The sequence below is a fragment of the Tachysurus fulvidraco genome, chromosome 1 (genome assembly GCF_022655615.1).
Source record: "Tachysurus fulvidraco isolate hzauxx_2018 chromosome 1, HZAU_PFXX_2.0, whole genome shotgun sequence".
NCBI lineage: Eukaryota > Metazoa > Chordata > Actinopteri > Siluriformes > Bagridae > Tachysurus > Tachysurus fulvidraco.
Window position 1 is genome coordinate 50046033 of NC_062518.1, and position 20845 is coordinate 50066877.

The 20845-nt window shown below is 40.2% G+C and overlaps 1 protein-coding gene and 1 long non-coding RNA gene across 2 annotated transcripts; one reads left to right on the forward strand and one right to left on the reverse strand.

Annotated features, from left to right (window-relative positions):
- Window positions 1-4993: 4993 nt before the first annotated feature.
- LOC125141458 lies at window positions 4994-7178 on the reverse strand. The gene is made up of 5 exons (XR_007140837.1): window positions 6325-7178; window positions 6143-6204; window positions 5792-5961; window positions 5253-5328; window positions 4994-5135 (listed from the first exon to the last, which is right to left on the reverse strand). It is a non-coding gene; the product is annotated as an uncharacterized LOC125141458 (long non-coding RNA).
- A 5443-nt stretch (window positions 7179-12621) lies between these two features.
- On the forward strand, window positions 12622-20446 carry LOC125141224 (deoxynucleoside triphosphate triphosphohydrolase SAMHD1-like). Its single transcript, XM_047813954.1, has 15 exons — window positions 12622-12826; window positions 13278-13312; window positions 13849-14009; window positions 14314-14429; window positions 14803-14873; window positions 15090-15239; window positions 15318-15418; window positions 15627-15735; window positions 16638-16729; window positions 17210-17325; window positions 17978-18129; window positions 18402-18482; window positions 18583-18687; window positions 19057-19185; window positions 19452-20446. Exons 1-15 carry the CDS (start codon window positions 12778-12780, stop codon window positions 19515-19517), a joined length of 1533 nt encoding a protein of 510 aa, XP_047669910.1. The 5' UTR covers window positions 12622-12777; the 3' UTR covers window positions 19518-20446.
- The last annotated feature ends 399 nt before the right edge of the window (window positions 20447-20845 follow it).

Genomic DNA, 20845 nt, shown 5'->3' on the forward strand with positions numbered 1-20845 from the left:
AGGCAGCTAAGAGGTAACGAAGGGCCAAGCGAGCTTCAGCCCGGCTGGTTGCGGAGGCGAAAACTCGGGTCTGGGAGGATTTTGGTGAAGCCATGGAGAAGGACTATCGGTTGGACACTGTTTACAGTGGGAGTGGGAATCTGCTGACTTCGACTGGGGACATTCTCAGACGGTGGAAGGAGTACTTCGAGGATCTCCGCAGTGGCCGAGGGCTCAGTTGTGGACTCGTCGATCCACCCAGCTGAGGTCACTAAGGTAGTTGAGAAGCTCCTCAGTGGCAAGGCACCAGGGGGTGGATGAGATCTGCCCCGAATACCTCAAGTCTCTGGATGTTGTGGGGCTGTCTTGGTTGACACGCCTCTGCAACATCGCGTGCCGGCTGGGGACAGTGCCTCTGGACTGGTAGACTGGGGTGGTGGTCCCTCTGTTTAAGAAGGGGGACCGGAGGGTGTGTTCTAACTACAGGGGGATCACACTCCTCAGCCTCCCCGGAAAAGTCTATGCCAGGATACTGGAGAAGAGAATTCGGCCGATAGTCGAACCTCGGATTCAGGAGGAACAATGTGGGTTTTGTCCCGGTCGTGGAATACTGGACCATCTTTATACCCTCACCAGGTTACTGGAGGGTGCATGGGAGTTTGCCCAACCTGTCCGCATGTGCTTTGTGGATTTGGAGGGCATTCGACTGTGTCCCTCGTGGTGACCTGTGGGGGGTGCTCTGGGAGTATGGGGTCCGGGGCCCTCTGCTAAGGGCTGTCCGGTCCCTATATGAGCGGAGCAGGAGTTTGGTTTACATAGTCGGCAGTAAGTCAGACTTGTTCCCAGTGCATGTTGGACTCCAACAGGGCTGCCCTTTGTCACTGGTCCTGTTTATTATTTATATGGACAGGATTTCTAGGTGCAGTCGGGGGCCGGAGGGAGTCTGTTTTCGGGACCACCGGATTTCATCTCTGCTTTTTTGCAGATGATGTTGTCCTTTTGGCATCCTCAAATCAGGACCTTCAGTGTACACTGGGATGGTTTGCAGTGTGAAGTGTGAAGCGGCGGGGATGAGAATCAGCACCTCCAAGTCCGCGACCATGGTTCTCAGCTGGAAACGGATGGCTTGTCCCCCTCAGGTTGACGGAGATCTCTTGCCTCAAGTGGAAGAGTTCAAGTATCTTGGGTTCTTGTTCACAAGTGAGGAAGGATGGAGCGGGAGATCGACAAGCGGATCTTCTGCAGTGATTCGGTCAATATACCGGTCTGTTGTGGTGAAGAAATAGCTGATCCGCAAGGCGAAGCTCTCCATTTGCCAGTCGATCTACGTTCCTACCCTCACCTATGGTCATGAGCTTTGGGTCATGACCGAAAGGACAAGATCCTGGATACAGGCGGCAGAAATGAGTTTCCTCCGCAGGGTGGCTGGGCGCTCCCTTAGAGATAGGGTGAGGAGTCACTCGGGAGGAGCTCAGAGTAGAGCCGCTGCTCCTCCTCATCGAGAGGAGTCAGCTGAGGTGGCTTGGGCATCTGTTTCGGATGCCTCCCAAACGGGAGGAGGCCCCGGGGAAGACCTAGGACACGCTGGAGGGACTATGTCTCTCGGCTGGCCTGGTAACACCTTGGTATTCCCCCAGAAGAGCTGGAGGAAGTGTCTGGGGAGAGGAACCTCTGGCCATCCCTGCTTAGTCTGCTGCCCCGTGACCCGGCCCTTCAATAGCTTTGTTAATGTGCATTTAAAAATGATCCTTACAATTAATTTTCAATACTGACTATAATAAGCAGTAAGTACAAACCATTTTTCTGCAGAAGTCGATGTGTTTATAAAGTTTAAAAACACATTTATGCCTATGGAATGATGTAACGTCATCACCACCTTAGGGACCATCTACAAATTACATGCTTTTATTGAAAACGTTCCAGAGCATGTTGATGTATGAAATGTTTATGATTTATATATGTAATAAACAGTTTGTGCCTAGAGTGTATTTTTTTGTTTTTGTTGTTGTTTTTTATTATTTTGTTATTACTGTGTTATTTACTGTGGTTTCTTTAATGACACATTATTAAGTTCAATAGCTTTTAAAACCTGTTACGGGTCGCCGTGCCGTGCACGGCACGGAAGTCAAAGTGGCCACTAGGGGATGACCCATAAACAAGCTTCAATTCAACTTTAAAGCATCAAATCCTCCAAAAACACGAAAAAACCTATTTACCTAGTAAAGTTTATACTCTCAATATTTTTTTAAGCCCACACACAAAGCATAATATGATTCACAGCCTTCATACAATTAGAAAAAAATTTTGGACAAAACTGACCTAGGTGGCGCTAGATCGTTTTTTCCCTTACCTTTAGGCGCGTCTCTTTCTTCACTGGGGTAATATATTCCAACACAAATAATCCACAAAAATCCACACAGGTCCAAGGAATTGAAATCTGTAAGCCTTTTAATCCAAAACGCTCTGGTCGCGCCGCAAATATTCCGTTAGTGTTCTGAAAACTGGAAACAGAAGTGCACCATCATCTCGTTTTGCCGCTCTAACTCCTAATTGGGATATTCAAATTCAAAGTCTACATCATATTTATAGCCCAGGTCCTAACGAATCAAATAAGCCCTCATTTGAGCCAATCGGTGCTTGTATGGCAGAGATAGACGGCTGAGAAGCCAATGATGGCATGACCTCATTTTTTGGGAACCCGCCTTTGACTGAAAGGCCTCCTTCCAATAGCAATGAAATGGGCTGGGACCTATACAGCCGTTTAAGCCAATAAGCAGACGATTCTAACGGTATGCGGCATGCCGTATGTTCTTTGCCTGTGTCTGCGTGAACTGGATGTGCAGAAGAATTCTTGCGTAATCCCTGACCTTTTGTCCCTCTCACAGCTCAGGGTGTCAAGTTACAGGCCTGTTTTCACACCAGAGTGATAGAGAGAGAGTCTAGGCTTATTTATGGCTTGTCAGACTGAGCCTGCAGCCTTTTATTTCAAAGTTATATAGTAAACAAGTACACAAAAACGTTGCACCCGACGACCAGGGCCGTAGAAAAATATTCATATAAAATCCATTTTTGTGTCTTTTGACTTGAATTTTTTTTGGTGAAAGCCAAGACATGTGGCTATGACTCTCAGTTGTTATTTTGTCCCTAGCATGTTCCAGAAAAATAAGATTAATCAGTTTATCAGGTAAACAACCCAGGCAGAAATGAAAACCTTCCATTCTAGCCCTGTAACTTTGTGCCAGTAAGGCCTAGAATCAATCTGTTTCTGAAACTAGAGAATCTCTTCTTTCAAATCAGATCAGGCTCACCCCTGTGTGTCAAAGTATGTGGGAGCTGTACCACTTTTTGTTGGGCAAGTCATGTAGGCAAAAATCGTGCCATAGGGGGCGAGATCCTTAACAGGCTTGATGGACTGGACCTGGACACGTCGGAAAATCTTAACTTCACCCTAATAAACATACTACAGCTCTTTATTGTGCAGCAATTTTCCTCATGTGGTCAATTTCCCCCACTTCATAGTGTGTTGTATCGGTTCTTTCTTTGACAACATTTAGTTCAATAGATTCTAAACAGCTGGATGACTATTCTGGAACATGTTGAAAAATATTTATTTGACCCTAAAGAACACACTACAAGTCTTTAATGTGCTATTATTTACTCTAGATGTTCACCTCAATTCAATTCAATTCAAGTTTATTTGTATAGCACTTTTTACAATGGGCTTCGTCTCAAAGCAGCTTTACAGAACATAAACATAGAACAGAAGTTAAACATAAGGAGAAAAACGAATTTATATAGTAAAAAATTTTCACTTTCTATCATCACTGTATTCTATGGGGTTCTCCAATGGCACAGCATCCAGTTCAATAACTTTTGAAAAGAGGCACACACCACTCCAAAACAAGTTGCTAAATATTTATTTGACAATAAAGAACATACTACAAGTCTTTAATGTGCTGTTATTTACTCTAGATGTTCAATTTCTACAATCATTTTTTAATTCCAGTTTCTTCCAGTTCAATGTCTTTTGAAGGAAGACACTTACTTACCCAGTACCTAGATACTAGGTAAGGGAGCACGGTGTGTGCATCCCCTCAGCCTGTTCCTGACGCCGGCTCGTTTCCCTCGCGGACACTGGTGTGGGTCGTGTCTTTTATTATTGTAATTAGTATCATTATTATTGTCATTATTATTATTTAGTTAACACTGAGGTCATATTCTGGATTCTGATTGGTCAGAAGGTTTTATTATAAATGTGCTGCAGTTTTCTGTTTTCTGTCAGTGTTTAATATCAGTCATTCCTTTAAAAAAGTAATAAATAAATAAATTAAATTAAAAAGCAGTTGCTTTGGTGTAAATGGATTTAACCTCTGGAGAAAGTTGTGTATTACGCATTGTGTGTTTTAAGGTAAAACACCCAGACTGTTTCCTCCTCACACTGTTGACAAGTGATTAGTAAAGAATTGTCATCACATCTGGGTAACTGATGGAATCATGAGCTAAACCTGTTTGTTTTACTTGTATAACCATAAGGAAGTGTTTTATTGAGAGCTACACAATACAGGTAGTGCTGCAACGTGTCATCAGGTTACAGTGTAGGAGAATTTAGGAGTATTTATTACAATGTGGGTTTCAGTCTGTTCCTAAATAAAATATTAACTTCATGCGTTTCCTTTCAGTTCAACCAAGATGTCCATCTTGGACATGATGGTATGGGGAGTCCAAGTTCCTCAGGAAAGCCAAGGAGAACCCGTTCGTCCCTAATGGTGAGACATACATGTGCTGATCATCAGTTATATACCACAATACATACAGAAATGTGAATGTGGAACACAGCAGAAATGTCAAAATACTGCCTCCTGTGGTGATAATGATGAGGACAGTAATGAGGGTGGTGAAGGTATGATCATGGTGACAGAGATGATGTTGGAGATGATGGTTATGTCTGTGATGACAGATATGGTGGTGGTCATGATGATGATGACGTTAACGATGTTGTTTCCACAGGGATGGCCGGTTCTCTTTGCCATTGTGGCACACAGACTGTACAAGATGAAGAGCAGGGGCAATATGAAGATGTCCGTGCAACTGATCCACATGCGTGTGGCAGCGCAGGGCTTCGTGGTGGGAGCCATGACTTTAGGTACTATTCTACACTAGAACCCAAACACAGACATATTCAAATGAGCATGGTGACATCATCATCATCATCATCTCTCCAAGCTAATGGAATGATCATGACTTTATAATTGATGAGTATAGTGTATATCAACCTGTGGTGTCGTTGCAGGTGTGGTGTACTCCATGTATAAGGACTATGTTTTGAAGCCGCCCGAAGCTCAGAGAGGGCTGGAACAGAAACAACAGGAAATCAAGTGAACAGTGGATTGTCACAGTATTCTAATTTTAGACTTTTTCTTTTTTTTTCTGCATTTTGGTGTCTTGTAGATACTTCACATCCTTCTCAAGATGCTACACTGTAAAAAATTTCACTGTTAAATTACAGTAATATACTGGCAGCTAGATTTGCCTGCATAAAGTTGAAATTTACACGTCCTTTCTAAGAGTGTTGAGCTCACGGTATTGTCCATTGCTTTCTGTTAAAATTAAAGTAGCATGCAGAGGAAACTGACTAGACACTCAAACTACTGTTGCACCAATGTTATGTTGAGGTATACACCATGATATGGCCAGTCTAAAATGTCCTTTCCCTTAACAAAGCTGTGCTTTGAGGTGGCTTCTGTGTTTGAGAGAAATATAGAAAGAGAGAGGTAGGGTAGTGCAGGGTGGGAGGTAATGAGAGAGAACTTACCTTTGAACAAAGTCCAGTGTCCTGGCAGCTTCCTCTTGGTATTGCAAGTTGAACACATAGTAGGTGGCGAAAACTGCAGCCAGCCCTCTGATGAAGCTTTGGTGGATGCCTTCACAGATGATGTTGTTTTCAATGCATCCAGCCTCTAAGTGTGACTTCATCACCAGCAACTGATGCAGACAACAATTATAGTTAATGTCCCGAAACACTATCAGATATTATACAGCTGCAAATCCATTACTTGGAAAAGCTAATGAGATTAATTTCAGAAAGAGATGAATTAGACAGACTGACAGACTTTTCTATACAGTTTTATTGTTCTATAGCTCCATTCCTTACAGTGACACTTACCCAGCAGTATCAGCCTTGGACTAGCAGGGAGAGTCAGAGTGTAGTGGTGCAGTGGCAGAAATCTGTAGAAAATGAACAATGATATGGAAATTAAGAATGAAATTGTGTGTACAGGCATAGCAGGCATTAAATAAGTCTTACTTAAGTAATACTTAAACAAACTGAATAATAACAAACACAACTTTCATCAGCATGGAGAATCAGTCCCACGTATGCAGCCTGCATATGCGACCTTCGGAGGCTGCAGCCTTCCGATTGAGAAACGTCCATATGTAACTTCTTTGCTTGCCTTTTTTCGGAACCAATGTTGTTACATCGTCACTATCTCCGTCGCCACCAGCATTTTCCACACTGACGCTCGTTTTTCTTCTCTTTTGTGTGAAAATTGCCGCTCCAAATCCACCAAGTAAACTGACTGTGTTTAGGTCTGCCGCCTTGTCATTCGTCACGCAAATGAATTAAAAAAAATAAAAAATAGGGAGAGGAGAAAAAAAAAAAACGATCGGGTCTGATTGGTGAATGAATAGGGTTTGGTTTTACCCCGTGTGAGTGTGTGTTAGCAAGTTTGACTGATATAGCGTCTTGGATTGTAGTGTAAATACGTGAACGCAGCATTTGAATACATGGAAATACTGTACGGTATAGGTCACTAACTGGCGGACCGCTAGAGCCAAAACAAAAAATATGATGTAAAACTTGACGGGACGCTTCTATTTTAACCGGCGCAGCTTTTGCAACCTTTACAATAGTGGTAGTGGAAATGCACAGACCAATTGCATGCGAGTTAAGTCATCCCACGTGATACCACTTAGCCAATCAGATCTGTGCATTCCTGAAGTAAACATTGGACTCAACAGCGAGAGCAAGCCAGATGAGCTAAATAAGGTTACGCATGAAAGGCAGATAGCGATAAATGTAGAAAACAAAGGGAGAGAAACAGACGAGTGAGACGGAGAAAGGGAGAGAAACAGACGAGTGAGACGGAGAAAGGGAGAGAAACGGACGAGAGAGACGGAGAAAGGGAGAGAGACGGACGAGTGAGAAGGAGAAAGGGAGAGAGACGGACGAGTGAGAAGGAGAAAGGGAGACAGACGGACGAGTGAGAAGGAGAAAGGGAGAGAGACGGACGAGTGAGAAGGAGAAAGGGAGAGAGACGGACGAGTGAGAAGGAGAAAGGGAGAGAGACGGACGAGTGAGACGGAGAAAGGGAGAGAAACGGACGAGTGAGACGGAGAAAGGGAGAGAAACGGACGAGTGAGACGGAGAAAGGGAGTGAGACAGACGAGTGAGACGGAGAAAGGGAGAGAGACGGACGAGTGAGACGGAGAAAGGGAGAGAAACGGACGAGTGAGAAGGAGAAAGGGAGAGAGACGGACGAGTGAGACGGAGAAAGGGAGTGAGACAGACGAGTGAGACGGAGAAAGGGAGTGAGACGGACGAGTGAGACGGAGAAAGGGAGAGAGACGGACGAGTGAGACGGAGAAAGGGAGAGAAACGGACGAGTGAGAAGGAGAAAGGGAGAGAAACGGACGAGTGAGACGGAGAAAGGGAGTGAGACAGACGAGTGAGACGGAGAAAGGGAGAGAGACGGACGAGTGAGACGGAGAAAGGGAGAGAAACGGACGAGTGAGAAGGAGAAAGGGAGAGAGACGGACGAGTGAGACGGAGAAAGGGAGAGAGACGGACGAGTGAGAAAGAGAAAGGGAGAGAGACGGACGAGTGAGAAGGAGAAAGGGAGAGAGACGGACGAGTGAGACGGAGAAAGGGAGAGAGACGGACGAGTGAGAAGGAGAAAGGGAGAGAGACGGACGAGTGAGAAGGAGAAAGGGAGAGAGACGGACGAGTGAGAAGGAGAAAGGGAGAGAGACGGACGAGTGAGACGGAGAAAGGGAGAGAGACGGACGAGTGAGAAGGAGAAAGGGAGAGAGACGGACGAGTGAGACGGAGAAAGGGAGTGAGACAGACGAGTGAGACGGAGAAAGGGAGAGAGACGGACGAGTGAGACGGAGAAAGGGAGAGAGACGGACGAGTGAGAAGGAGAAAGGGAGAGAAACGGACGAGTGAGACGGAGAAAGGGAGTGAGACAGACGAGTGAGACGGAGAAAGGGAGTGAGACAGACGAGTGAGACGGAGAAAGGGAGAGTGACGGACGAGTGCGAAAGAGAAAGGGAGAGAGACGGACGAGTGAGACGGAGAAAGGGAGAGAGACGGACGAGTGAGACGGGGGAAAGGGAGAGGAACGGACGAGTGAGACGGAGAAAGAAAGAATAAAGAACAAATGACGCTCTCCAAAAAAAGACAAGTGGACAGCGAAAACATTTACTCCAGAAAGGACAGACTCATTTCTGTTCACACTTCCCACTAAACCAGTGTGTGTCATATGTACAGAAACTGGGGCACTTATTAAAAGTGACAATGTGAAACACCATTATGAGACAAAACATAAAGGTTTTAAACAAACATATCCACACAAATCTGAAGACAGCGTCCCTGAGACAGCTTTCCCAGGTCTGAGGACAGTAGCCCTAAACATCCTGACCATGTTTGGCTCTACATACAACTGTCAGGCAGCTTTCTCTACAATGAACATAATCAAATCTAAATATGGTTCCAGGCTCATTAATGAGCACCTCCACATGTGTATGAGAGCGGCCCTGACTCCATTCAAGCCCAGGTTTAACCCTAACCCAAGCCAAGCTAGAGCTCACTTCTCTTACTGAGATATAAAAGGGAAAGTTAAGCACTTTATTTAAACATACACAATTTTTCACATTTTATTTACTCATTACTTATTTTGAAATTTAGCCCTACTTTTATTTATTGAATGAGATAACTTTATACATATCTATAATCATACATATGTTCAGTTCTTTGTTACGTGACAATAAATATTGTCAAAATGTATTTGAATTGTACTGAATTTTCTTGATTTGACAGTCAGGTATTGATTGCTTGCAGATGTTGATACAACTACTAGGCTACTTAAATATATATCACACTAACTAGTTAGACATTATGATCTTCTGGACCTTTGCTTCAAGAAATTTTCTCTTACTGGACCTCTTTAAATTTTAGTTGAATACCTCTGCTGTACAGTATATGCAAGTCAATCGTGAAACAAGTGAAAAGTGAAACTTAAGTGAATTTTAAGTTTTTGTGACCACGCGCACAGCAACGTTACATGGGTGCGTGAGTTACATGGGTGCGTGACTTCGATAGAGAAAATACTACGAGTTAAGTGTGTGCGCTCAATCTGCACAGACTGAAATTTCAAATTCAATTTATTTGTATTGCATATTTTAACAATTCTTAATTCTTAACAATAATTTAACAACAAAAGAATAAATATATTATAAAATAAAAAAAATAAGGATACAAATAAATAAATTAATACATACAATTAAACAAATTTTAAAAATCTGTATATCTATCACTATTCATAATGAGCAAGCCGGAGGCAACGGCAGTGAGGAAAAACTCCCTGAGATGATAAGAGGAAGAAACCTTGAGAGGAACCTGACTCAGAAGGGAACATCATCCTCATTTGGGTGACACTCTACAGTAAATAGGGTCAATGTAAATAATGTCCTTTCTACAACAATTTATAATAGTGCAACCGAGAGCTCCTGAGGAACTAATGGGTCATCGTAAACTCTGAGCTCAGCACAGACACAACACTAATTCCTTCCTGTCAAAGTCTTTAAATGATTGCTGATGAAGACCAGAACATACAGCTGACTGACACTAGAGGGTGTTAGATGACATCAGTGAGTAGGATGACTGGAGAACTTACTGTAACAGCATGTAAATCCAAGAATGAAATGTATATATGGTAAAGCACAATCTCCAAGGCAAAAACAGACCATAACCCTAGTCAGAAGCCTCGCTAGAGGACCAAGCAGAAGGTGAGGCTTCTCTTTTGTGGAGTGATCCAGGCCTCTGTTAGTGATGAGAGTGATGTGAAGCTAAACCTGAGATTGAGACACCTTTCTTTATGGTGGACCATCTATTACTAATCCTTTATTATGTGTCCACTGTTGAAAAGCCTGACATAAATTAGTTGATAGAAAATTCTATTTAGAAATTGAGATGTTTACTGAACAAAACACACACATTTTTGTCCTTAACAGATGTCCTTAAGACTTTTGTCCATAGCAGATGTCCTTAATCAGAGCGACGTACAAAAGTGCTTGAAGTCTCTATCTATAATACATTAACACTGGTTCACAGACTTAGAAAGATAGATAATAGCTAGTTTTAGTGTTTCAGGATGATGTAGGTAACTTAGCTGTTCGGACATCTAGGGGAAGTTCATTCTTTACACCTGCCTCTTACCCTGACAGATTGTGGGACCAGTGGAGCAGTACTGTAGATCTCAGGAAGCGAGGTACAGTGTGAAGAATGAGAAGATCTTTGAGGTAAGAGGGAGCTGCTCTGGTTTTGGCTTTTGACCCCCTGTATACTGTACTTTTCCTGATTTAGTCTTGTCTACCGCATATGTTTGTCAGACAAACTCTAAGACCATGCAAGCTTGTGTCCATCTGTCTAGTTCAGGATAATGACTAAGCTTGTGTTTATAGACATTACCGATAGTATCCTTCGTGAAGAAACTTAATCTGTTTTTTAGGCATCATTTGATGGTGTTTCCTACATTAATGTTGAAGAGATGCTTCTTTGTGAAGTAACCATTTGCATTTTTGTTTTGGTAAAAGTTGAAATTATTCAAATGAATTAATAAAATATACAATATAATGGGTTAGGCTTAGAGTTAGGACTAAAGAAAAACAACAGTCAGTGACATCACGAACAAGGTCCACGGAGGTCTCACAAATCCACTGTTCAAAGAAGATACGGGCCACAAAATACAAGACATATCGTCGCTGTCGGGCGGAATACTCGTATCTACAAAACCATTATTTTTCAGGAAATTAAAAAAATGCTGCGGTCACGTTGAGATTAACGTGGTTAAGAGATTTGCGCTCAAGCTGTTTTCAAGACTTTAGATTGGTTAATAACTTGTAAAAATAACAGACCCACATGGGGACTGACCAATAGCACCGATATTTGAAAAAATATGAAATTGACAAAATTGGGACATAGGAGGTTTTCAGAACGTGTGAGTCAATCAGTCCTTTTAACACACTGAGCAACATTTCACCTCCTGAAGATCAACCTGAAGGCAGAAACCTTCAGACACACAACAGAAAGAAGCTGCTCTACAAACATGGAAAAATATTTGTTATAATACTTTTGATCCACCGAGTTATTTAAAATATCTTGATGTAAGGAAATTAAAGCTGAAATTCTGTTCTATCGTGTCATATTTATATTTTGGAGTGGAGGTATGGTGATATAGGAAAGAGAGCATTATTAATGTGTGTTTATTTATCTGTACATCAAACAAGTCAAATTTGATAAGGTAAATGTTTCATCCAGACATTTCTAAGTGAGGAACATTAGTTGAATAACCCTCAGCCCATCTAGACAGCGGGTGACAAATGATTTCCTAGATTGAGTTTTCTGCATGGCAGACTTTATGATCGTTCTTTAATGTTATTATGATGTTAGTGAACGCTCCCTCAGGTCCTGAAGCAGCAGAGCATCCCAACACAATCACCATGCTTGACTGTTGGTGTGAAAATGTTATTGGAATTGTTCTGTTGGCTTTTTGCCTCATGGAAGGAGAATCTTATCTTTTTTCTGCCAAACATGAGAGGAACTGTTATGTTCCTAATATTGAAATCACAAACTCTGCATTGTATATGAAAGATAAACACGTTTAATAGCTAGTGTTACTTGGACAACTAGGTAGCTAGCTGATAAGATAACAAAAACTTGTAGTTTATTTTCTTTCTTTTTGGCTGGTGAGCACAACCAGACTGGTTAGTAGTCTAGCTAGATAATCTGTATCAGGACATTAGTAAACAATGCCTGTTAGTGGAAAGTCTCATGTTAGCCAGAGTTAAAGGATTTAGGTGTCTCTTAGAGCAGGTAAGGTGTCTCCTAGTTGTCTCCTAGGTGTATCATAGGTGTTCCAAACTTTTCCAAACATGACTACAGGAGGACCTGCTTTTAGATATGAACTATGGTATGCATATTTTCTAGTCTACATTTAAATGGCTAAGCTCTGGGACCGGAACAGTATATTTTAATGTTAGAGCTGCTCATGTCCCGAGGCTTCATAGAGGAGTCTCTATTTGGAGCATTATTATTATTATTATTATTATTATTATTATTATTATTATTATTATTATTATTATTATTATTTGGAGACATATAAATCCCCAAATTTATACCACTATAAACAAACTGTAAAACTTTTTAAACCCATTTTAAACTCTACAGTTTTAACGTGAAACCTGTTTTAATCTAAAGACAAAAACTGTTTTTTAAACTGTGTTTTTTCTTTCTTTCATTCATTTTTTTTTATATAAAGGATCCACCCACCTGTCTGCATTATTAAAGCTGAGTACCTGTCTCAGATAGTCACTTCCACCAGTGACGATAGTGTAGGACCAGCTGATTTTTCATCTCCAGGTTTTATCTTTTAGTAGAATTATATAGTTTTTGTACCTGATATTTATGTAAAGAGCTAACCTCCTAACATTCATCTCCACAACAAGATCTTCAGTGCTATGGCGACAAAACTGGGTCCTAAACGTTCCCGGAAGAGAAAGGCAGATGGTAAAGTACATTGTTACAACCTTATTGTTGATTCTCAAAAATAATTTATTACAACACCAGAAATCTGTATCATAAAGTCTATTTGGATCGGGTCATAGATGTCTGTAATATTTATTCTTGCCTATAGCTCTTAATGGATGTCAGCTCAGTCATTGAAAAAACAAAACAACGAATGATTTCCAAGTGATGATTAACTACACATCTTAAGAACTGTACAAACAAGTACTCAAACAGGATAAACTGGATAAACTAGCTATACATAAGTATACACAACCCTAAACTAGTGCACCTTTGATATGATTTCAGTTTTTTTCAGTAAGAGTCTGTCAGTGTTACATATTAACTCTCCTAAATGTCAGTAATGCAATAATGTGGTAATGGAGTGTTTATCATTTATCATTCTGCACTGATGCATGCAAAAATATTTAAAAATTACTATTTTTTTTTCCAGAGCACCTTGGGCAGAAATCAGATCGGCATGACAAGGTGTAAAACATCCCTCTTCTCTAATATCAATATTGGTGTATATAATTGTCCAGTCATTTGAGCGGTCACTAGACACTAAACCGTTAGTAGTTCCAACCCATTTCCCAATGGGCTCTCTTAATAAAAGTATTAGGTATAAGCTAACGCCTGGATCACACTGTGCCCCAGTGCATGTAACATGTATAACATCAGTCTATTTAAGGATATTTCAGTTGTTAAACACCACTCATATGGGGTTCCTAAAGAATATCAGTCCTATCATCTGGTGATCGAATCCCATGGCCATGCTCTTTGAGGGCTTTAATCTCCTTCCCTGTCGATAACTAGTGATAGTAATGAGCCGGCTTTGAGTGTGTGTATATATAAAAAAAAGGAAGAACTTAATCCAGCTCCATCCTCACCAACACCATGTCAAGATCTGCCTATTGAATAAAGCTTTTTATTGTTATAATCATATATATAATCATAATGTTATAACGAGAACATTTCCAGCTGATCCCAAACATTTGAACACTAGTGTGTGTTCTCTGTCTCAGGTGTTTAATGACCCAATCCATGGTCACATCGAGCTGCACCCCCTGCTAGTGAAGATCATCGATACTCCTCAGTTCCAGAGACTGCGGTATATTAAACAGCTGGGAGGAGCCTACTTTGTGTTTCCTGGAGCTTCACACAACCGATTTGAACACTCAGTAGGGTGTGTATCGTTAGACACGTGCAAGCATGCAAGCTAAAAATAAGTGGCTTAAAGCAGAGTTTAGTAATTACTCTCTCACACACACACACACACACACACACACACACACACACTCACACACACACACACACACGACACATGAGAGTGATTGTATACCACATGATGAGTCACATGCTGCATTCATTAATGACTAAAAGTTTTGAGATGGCATGAGTGATATGATAATGATATGAGGCTTTTATCCTGATTTTAAAACTAGATACATGTTTGATTATTCATACATTCTGATTTTTCTGTGTTTCAGTGTTGGATATTTAGCAGGTTGTCTCATTAAAACTCTAAGTGAAAAACAGCCAGAGCTTGGCATCACGGAAAAAGACATCCTGTGTGTTCAGATTGCTGGCTTGTGCCATGACTTGGGTGACCACACACACACACACACACACACACACACACACACACACACACACACACACACACACACACACACACACACACACACACACACACACACACTTTATGTTTCATAGTGTATGACTCATGCTTTTACACATTGATAAACTGATACCTAGTTCTAATAATAATAATAATAATAATAATAATAATAATAATAATAATAATAATAATAATAATAATAATAATAATAATAATTTATTCATAATATAATATATGTTTCTGTTTCTGTTTAGTGTTTAGTGGTTATAAAGGTCATGTTAAAGGGGTGAGCTATGGTTATGACATCCACATTAAAGACACATTCATATCATTAATCTTGCAATTGTCCACTTTTCAGGTCACGGCCCATTTTCACATCTGTTTGACCGCATGTTTATCCCAAGGGTCCGTCCTGAACTGAAATGGGAGGTGAGAACCAAACCACTGCTGAAACACAGAGCACTGCAATGTTTCTGCTTTATATTGCTCTAGGGTTATAGAGGGTTATCAATTAAGCAGCTAGATCAAGTAGAAAAGAATAAAGAACAATAATTATTGAAATCCTATGAAACAAGTAGCACGTGTGATTGTGTACGATGTAGTGCAGATTCATTATGTTCTGTTCCATCCCCTTTTTCATGGCAGCATGAAACTGCATCAGTGAAAATGTTTGAGCATCTGGTGAAGGAGAATAACCTGGAGGATATGATGAAAGATTATGGTCTTTCTAACAAAGACCTCAAATTTATCAAAGAACAAATTGCAGGACCTTTGAAACCCTCTGCACAAAACAAGGTAGAGAATTTTCTTCTCAATTTTGTTCACAAGGTGAAACATTGCAGCAGAACTGATTTCTGGAACTCTTTTCTTTAGTGGGCCTACAGTGGAAGACCTGAGGAACAGTCCTTCTTGTATGAGATTGTGGCAAATAAGAGGACTGGCATTGATGTGGACAAGTGGGATTATTTCGCAAGGTGAGTGTGTCATTAAGATGAACTTTGTTTTATTTAGAAGATATATTAATGTTACTGTGCATTTAAGAGCATATATAATTAACTAAAGCTAACTAGCCTGGGGCAGCAAGATGCTAACAATAGAATACAGCTAAACATACATGAGATAAACATATACCAGTTCCTGAAGTTTAAAGGTCTTTTATATACACATTCTCCATCTGAACAGAGACTCGTATCACCTGGGACTCAAGAACATCCCAGACTACCAGCGTTTCCTAAAAATGGCCAGAGTGTGTGAGGTCAATGGGAAGAAGATCATCTGTGCCAGAGACAAGGTACAGTATGCTCCTTGCCCACAATGCACAGAGCTTTTAACTTAAACACGTTTTGAATCCACCAATGTGTGGATTTTTACAATGCGTGAGAACAATTTCATGTAGCACACAACATTAAACAGGTGTCTATGAAGATCTTGCATGTTAACTTTATTATCCTGTGTTGACTGATGGACTTTGTAAAGATAGAAATGTACCACCATGCTGAAACTTCTATTATTTCATTAACGCATTACCATTTATCCTTTTACTGTTTCATATAATTGTGTTTTGATGTCTACATGAATACAAATGAGTGCTTATTGAAATCTACAGTATGCTAACAGCTGCAGTACTTCATGCTTTTTTTTTACTCTAAATACTCGTGCTTTCTTCTAATACTGTGGTGTTTATAAAGCTCAATATTCAAAAGATTTAAAACTTTTAAATGTTTAATTATGATTTTTTTTTAGTTGATAATACCGTGCTTTGTAAGATCAGGGACCCATTCAATTCGATTCAATTCAATTCAAGTTTATTTGTATAGCACTTTTTACAAGTTTTTAATCTACATCTATCAGGAAGACTATTCCAAAGTTTGGGAGCATTCAAACATTTCACAATCGATGGATCATTACCATTAACATTATCCACTCTATGGATGATATCCTTCTACCTTCCTCTTCGGTGCTGTATGAACAGAGTATAGAGTGTACTCAACGGAGTATAGAGCCACTGACAGTATTTAAATGTTTATATGAGCAAACTGGTTTTGCACTCGTCAAACTGGTCTGTCATGAAAATTACTACAACACTGATGGTGCAGCTTTTGCTGGTGTTATTCATTTTGCCATGACACAATATGACACATGAGATCTATTGTGAGTAGATTGAGGAGTAAGGCTCACATTCACTTTCTACAGGAAGTCCATGATTTATATGACATGTTTCACACAAGACACTCCCTACACCGCAGAGCCTATCAGCACAAAGTGACCAAGATCATTGAGGAAATGTGAGTATTATTACCATAAATATCTAAAATGTTTCTAGTACTAATATGAAGAATCTGTGGGGTTTTTGTTTGCCTGATAAAAGAGGTTTAATGTTGCAATTAATCTCTAGTATCATAACTATCACTTCTAGTATGTTGATAGGAATAAGGCACTATAAAAGGGGGCCACAGATTTGCCTGAGAAGGCACTGCATCCTTCTAGTTAAGGGGTAGTAGTTCAACTAATGACTAATGTTTGGACAGCTTGACAGCAAGAAGATGATAGAGAAACAGATGATCAGTGGTAGCATGGCACAGCTAGGGGTAACCTTAGGTATGCCTCAAGCAGCATTATCTTGAGCTTAGAAAATGTGTCAAGTGTTCAGTTTTAACTTAAGCTTCACCTTAAAAACAGTTTGTACATATATGTTTGTACTGCTGGCTTATGATCTCACACCTCTGTTTGATATGTGACCGTTGTATAAAATAATCACACTGTAGGATAACAGAAGCCTTGGTCAAAGCCGATCCTTACATTCTGATCCAGGGATCCCCTGGAAAGATGTACAAAATGTCAGAGGCCATAGACGACATGGAGGCCTACACCAAGCTCACAGGTCAGATAATCTAAACTTTGAAACTAACAAACCATCGTGACATATCTCCACAATACACAGTGGGCCTGTTCAGTTTCATGAACTTCCACAATATACACCCCAAATGTAATATACGGGGAGTCTCAAAACTCTCAGTGTATGACAATTTAGCAAAATGTAATTGTACTTAAAGAGCCGCTTCGACAGGACTGACATTCCTTTGCATCCATGTGACAGCGTTCCCATGCAGCCATGGGAAGGATGTCAATGCACTCTACTTTTTCATTCTTAAAGGCTATTTGAAAAAACAAACATAGTCTAAGTATGAATCATTTTGGAAGCCATTGTGCTAAGCTTTAATGTAAAACATGTATAGTATTAGTCTATTGTATCTTTATTGACCTAACTCCTGCTGACCCAGGAGTGTGTGTGTGTGTGTGTGTGTGTGTGTGTGTGTGTGTGTGTGTGTGTGTGTGTGTGTGTGTGTGTGTGTGTGTGTGTGTGTGTGTGTGTGGGTGTGTGTGGGTGTGTGTGTGTGTGTGTGTGTGTGTGTGTGTGTGTGTGTGTGTGTGTGTGTGTGTGTGTGTGTGTGTGTGTGTGTGTGTGTGTGTGTGTGTGTGTGTGTGCATGGCCATGACCTTTTCAACATAATGTCCTCTTTACCACTTCACAGATAACATCTTTGAGCAGATCCTGTACTCCTCTAATCCAGACCTGTCTGAAGCTCAGACCATCATGAAGAATATTCTCTGCAGAAAATTGTACAAGTGTGTGGGACAGACGATACCTAAAAAAGCTCTTAATTTCAGAGCTTTAAGCTTTAAGGTCAGAGGTCACAACCTTTGGTTATCTATTTACCAACACTAGTTTACCTAATTGTTTCCCAGCTGCTAATGCATAATAAAAATATTATTATTAGAATTTTTTGAAGAAGTAAGTCAACATGCATGTTCCTTACTGGTAATAAAAGTTAAATCCTGTTGTGGCAACGAGAACCCAGGAACACTGGGACTAGAGTCAAGCACAGCATTGAATACACAATGAGAAAATGATTAAACCAAAGTTTGCAGATGATAAATACATTTTTTTTCCTATAGAAAGCATTAGCCAAAGAAGTGGCTAAGTCCAAACCTGATGACCCTGAGTTTGTCCTGAAAGCTGAAGATCTCATAATCAGCGTATGAAAACAACAAAACAAAAATGAATACATTATTTTACACTTAATCAGAATTAATCAGAATTTATAGAATTTTGGACTCACTTTTAATAATCTGGCAGGAATTTGGTATTGATTATGGCAAGAAGGAGAAAAACCCCATCGACAACGTCTACTTCTACTGCAAGCACAACCCCACTGAAGCCTTTCAGATCCGCAAAGAACAGGTACATATAAGTTGTGATTAACCTGCAAGACTCCATTAACCTTTCCACAAATATCTGTTTGGACTTTAACAGCTTTACACATACATCACTCATTTATGTAGATACATAAGTTGTATAAACTGTTATGGACTCAGTTATTGGGTGGTGGCTGCTGCAGTTCCCAGTCCTCTGTGGTCGAGTGGTGTTGATATGTTTAGGAGATCATGTCTAGTGAGTGCCCACTAGATTCCTATTGGTGGTATGTGTTGGTGCCTTTGAAGACGATCACACAGGCTTCGCATCCCATCAAAATGTTTACGCTTTTATTTCTGTGTACCTGTTAGTTATGAAATAAAATGTATTGCACTGATGTGCATGTGTCTTTTGTAGGTGTCCAAGCTGCTGCCGAACAAATTTTCTGAGAAGCACATCAGACTTTACTGCAAACAGACAGCTAAACTGGCAGCTGCAAAGAAATACTTTCAGCAGTGGTGTAAGACGAACAACTGGAAACCTCAGGTAAGATTCTAGACCTCCTCAATCATGTGTGTATTTAAGTAAATGTTAAAATGAATATTGTAATAACTTCCTGACCCTGGAGAGTAAGCTAGCATGCACTAACCTGACAACAGGACTCTCTCTTTGGGCTCATAATTAAAAACTACTCCCTGAGCCCCTGTAATGAACAGTGTTTTCATGTAGTGGTTTAAATGCATGCATACTGAAAATACCACTTGTGTGTGTGTGTGTATGTGTGTGTGTGTGTGTTTTATTTTTTTTTGTAGGATGCTAAACTTGAGGTTCAAGAATTTACTCCTGCCAAGAAAACTAAAAAAAAAAAGAACAATTAGATGAGAGAATACAGTTCGGGTAAAGAAAGACCTTTTTAACACCCAGCATGGACAACCCCGTTGAAGCCACATCGTACCCTGCTGGCAGACCAAATGAATCTGTGTAACTTAATAAACCAATTTTCATGTTAAAGGTTTAAATTGATTCTAAACTGTTTACTGAAAAATATCTTACAGCTGGTGCGTTAATATTATTCAGAATTTTAAACTGACTTAAACTCTATCTTGGGGTCATAACATATATACTTCCATTACTTTTTAGTTGTATTTAGGGTACAGAGGAAAACTGTTGTCTTCTATTGCTTTACAAAATAATTATTTTTACTTTAAGCATTTTCTTTCACATGGTCATTTAACTGATTTACCTTCATGTAGGGACTTTCTGACATTTAAGACTTTCTATTAAGTTTACTTGGTGATGTGTCTCAAACATGGATGAACTGATAAACAGGCTACAGATGTTGTGCTAGATAAATGTTAATAGGAGTGATTACTGTAAATGACTGGACATGGACTTGGGCTGTGTCTGATTTGCATAGGCATGCATATTTAATTAGGAGGAAGTGGTAGAGATGATTTGTCGTTTCCTGAATGTGCCTTGTTTCCCTAACGTAACATTGCTGCATGTGATAACATCGTGTGTGTGTGTGTGTGTGTGTGTGTGTGTGTGTGTGTGTTACCCTGGCTCTGCCTACCAAAACCAGCGTCCATCACTTTAAAGACTCAAGAACTTCATTAGCAGCAAAACATAACACAGTAACTGCTGGTCCGTCTTCGGTGTTCCTGAATGCTTGTGTTATTAAGATGATTATTTTTGCACTTTGTGTTTGTACATCCTGTTGGTTTATTAGAAGTTGTATTTTTTATGTAATATATGCTGAAAAACACACCTGTATGCATCTTTGCCATTAAATTATAAATGGATATCACATTGTGGTTCTGAACTGAGTTTTTTTTTTAGTTCAAGGATTTGTGAGGATCATGTGCAGAAGTTTCCAGGGTTTTCTTGTAAAAATAGAGTAGAATGAAAGGAGATCGGGAACAAGTTGTGATTTCCTCCTACTGAGGATCATGCACTATGGGAAGAACACGTGATGATCTAAGATCCTGGAGAGTGGTGACTGAAGGTCTCGGACATTTTCTCCCCTGTGGGTTGGAAAGCATATGTTGAATGTCAAGGAAAACAAGTGAAGAAGAGATCTTCAGTAGGGAAAAGATTAAGGAGCCTGCCAAATTTCAAATGCAATTTATTTGTATTGTGCTTTTAACAATTCCCATTCTCTCAAAGCAGCTTTACAAAAGTATAGAAACAGAAGAGAGGGAAAAGA

Excerpts from the sequence above, each read along its gene's own strand:
- LOC125141224 (XM_047813954.1), top strand. The coding sequence starts at position 12,778 with ATGGCGACAAAACTGGGTCCTAAACGTTCCCGGAAGAGAAAGGCAGAT. Across the intron at positions 12,827-13,277 it reads CCGGAAGAGAAAGGCAGATG|AGCACCTTGGGCAGAAATCA; the intron begins GTAAAGTACATT and ends TTTTTTTTCCAG. Across the intron at positions 15,419-15,626 it reads AAGTGGGATTATTTCGCAAG|AGACTCGTATCACCTGGGAC; the intron begins GTGAGTGTGTCA and ends CCATCTGAACAG.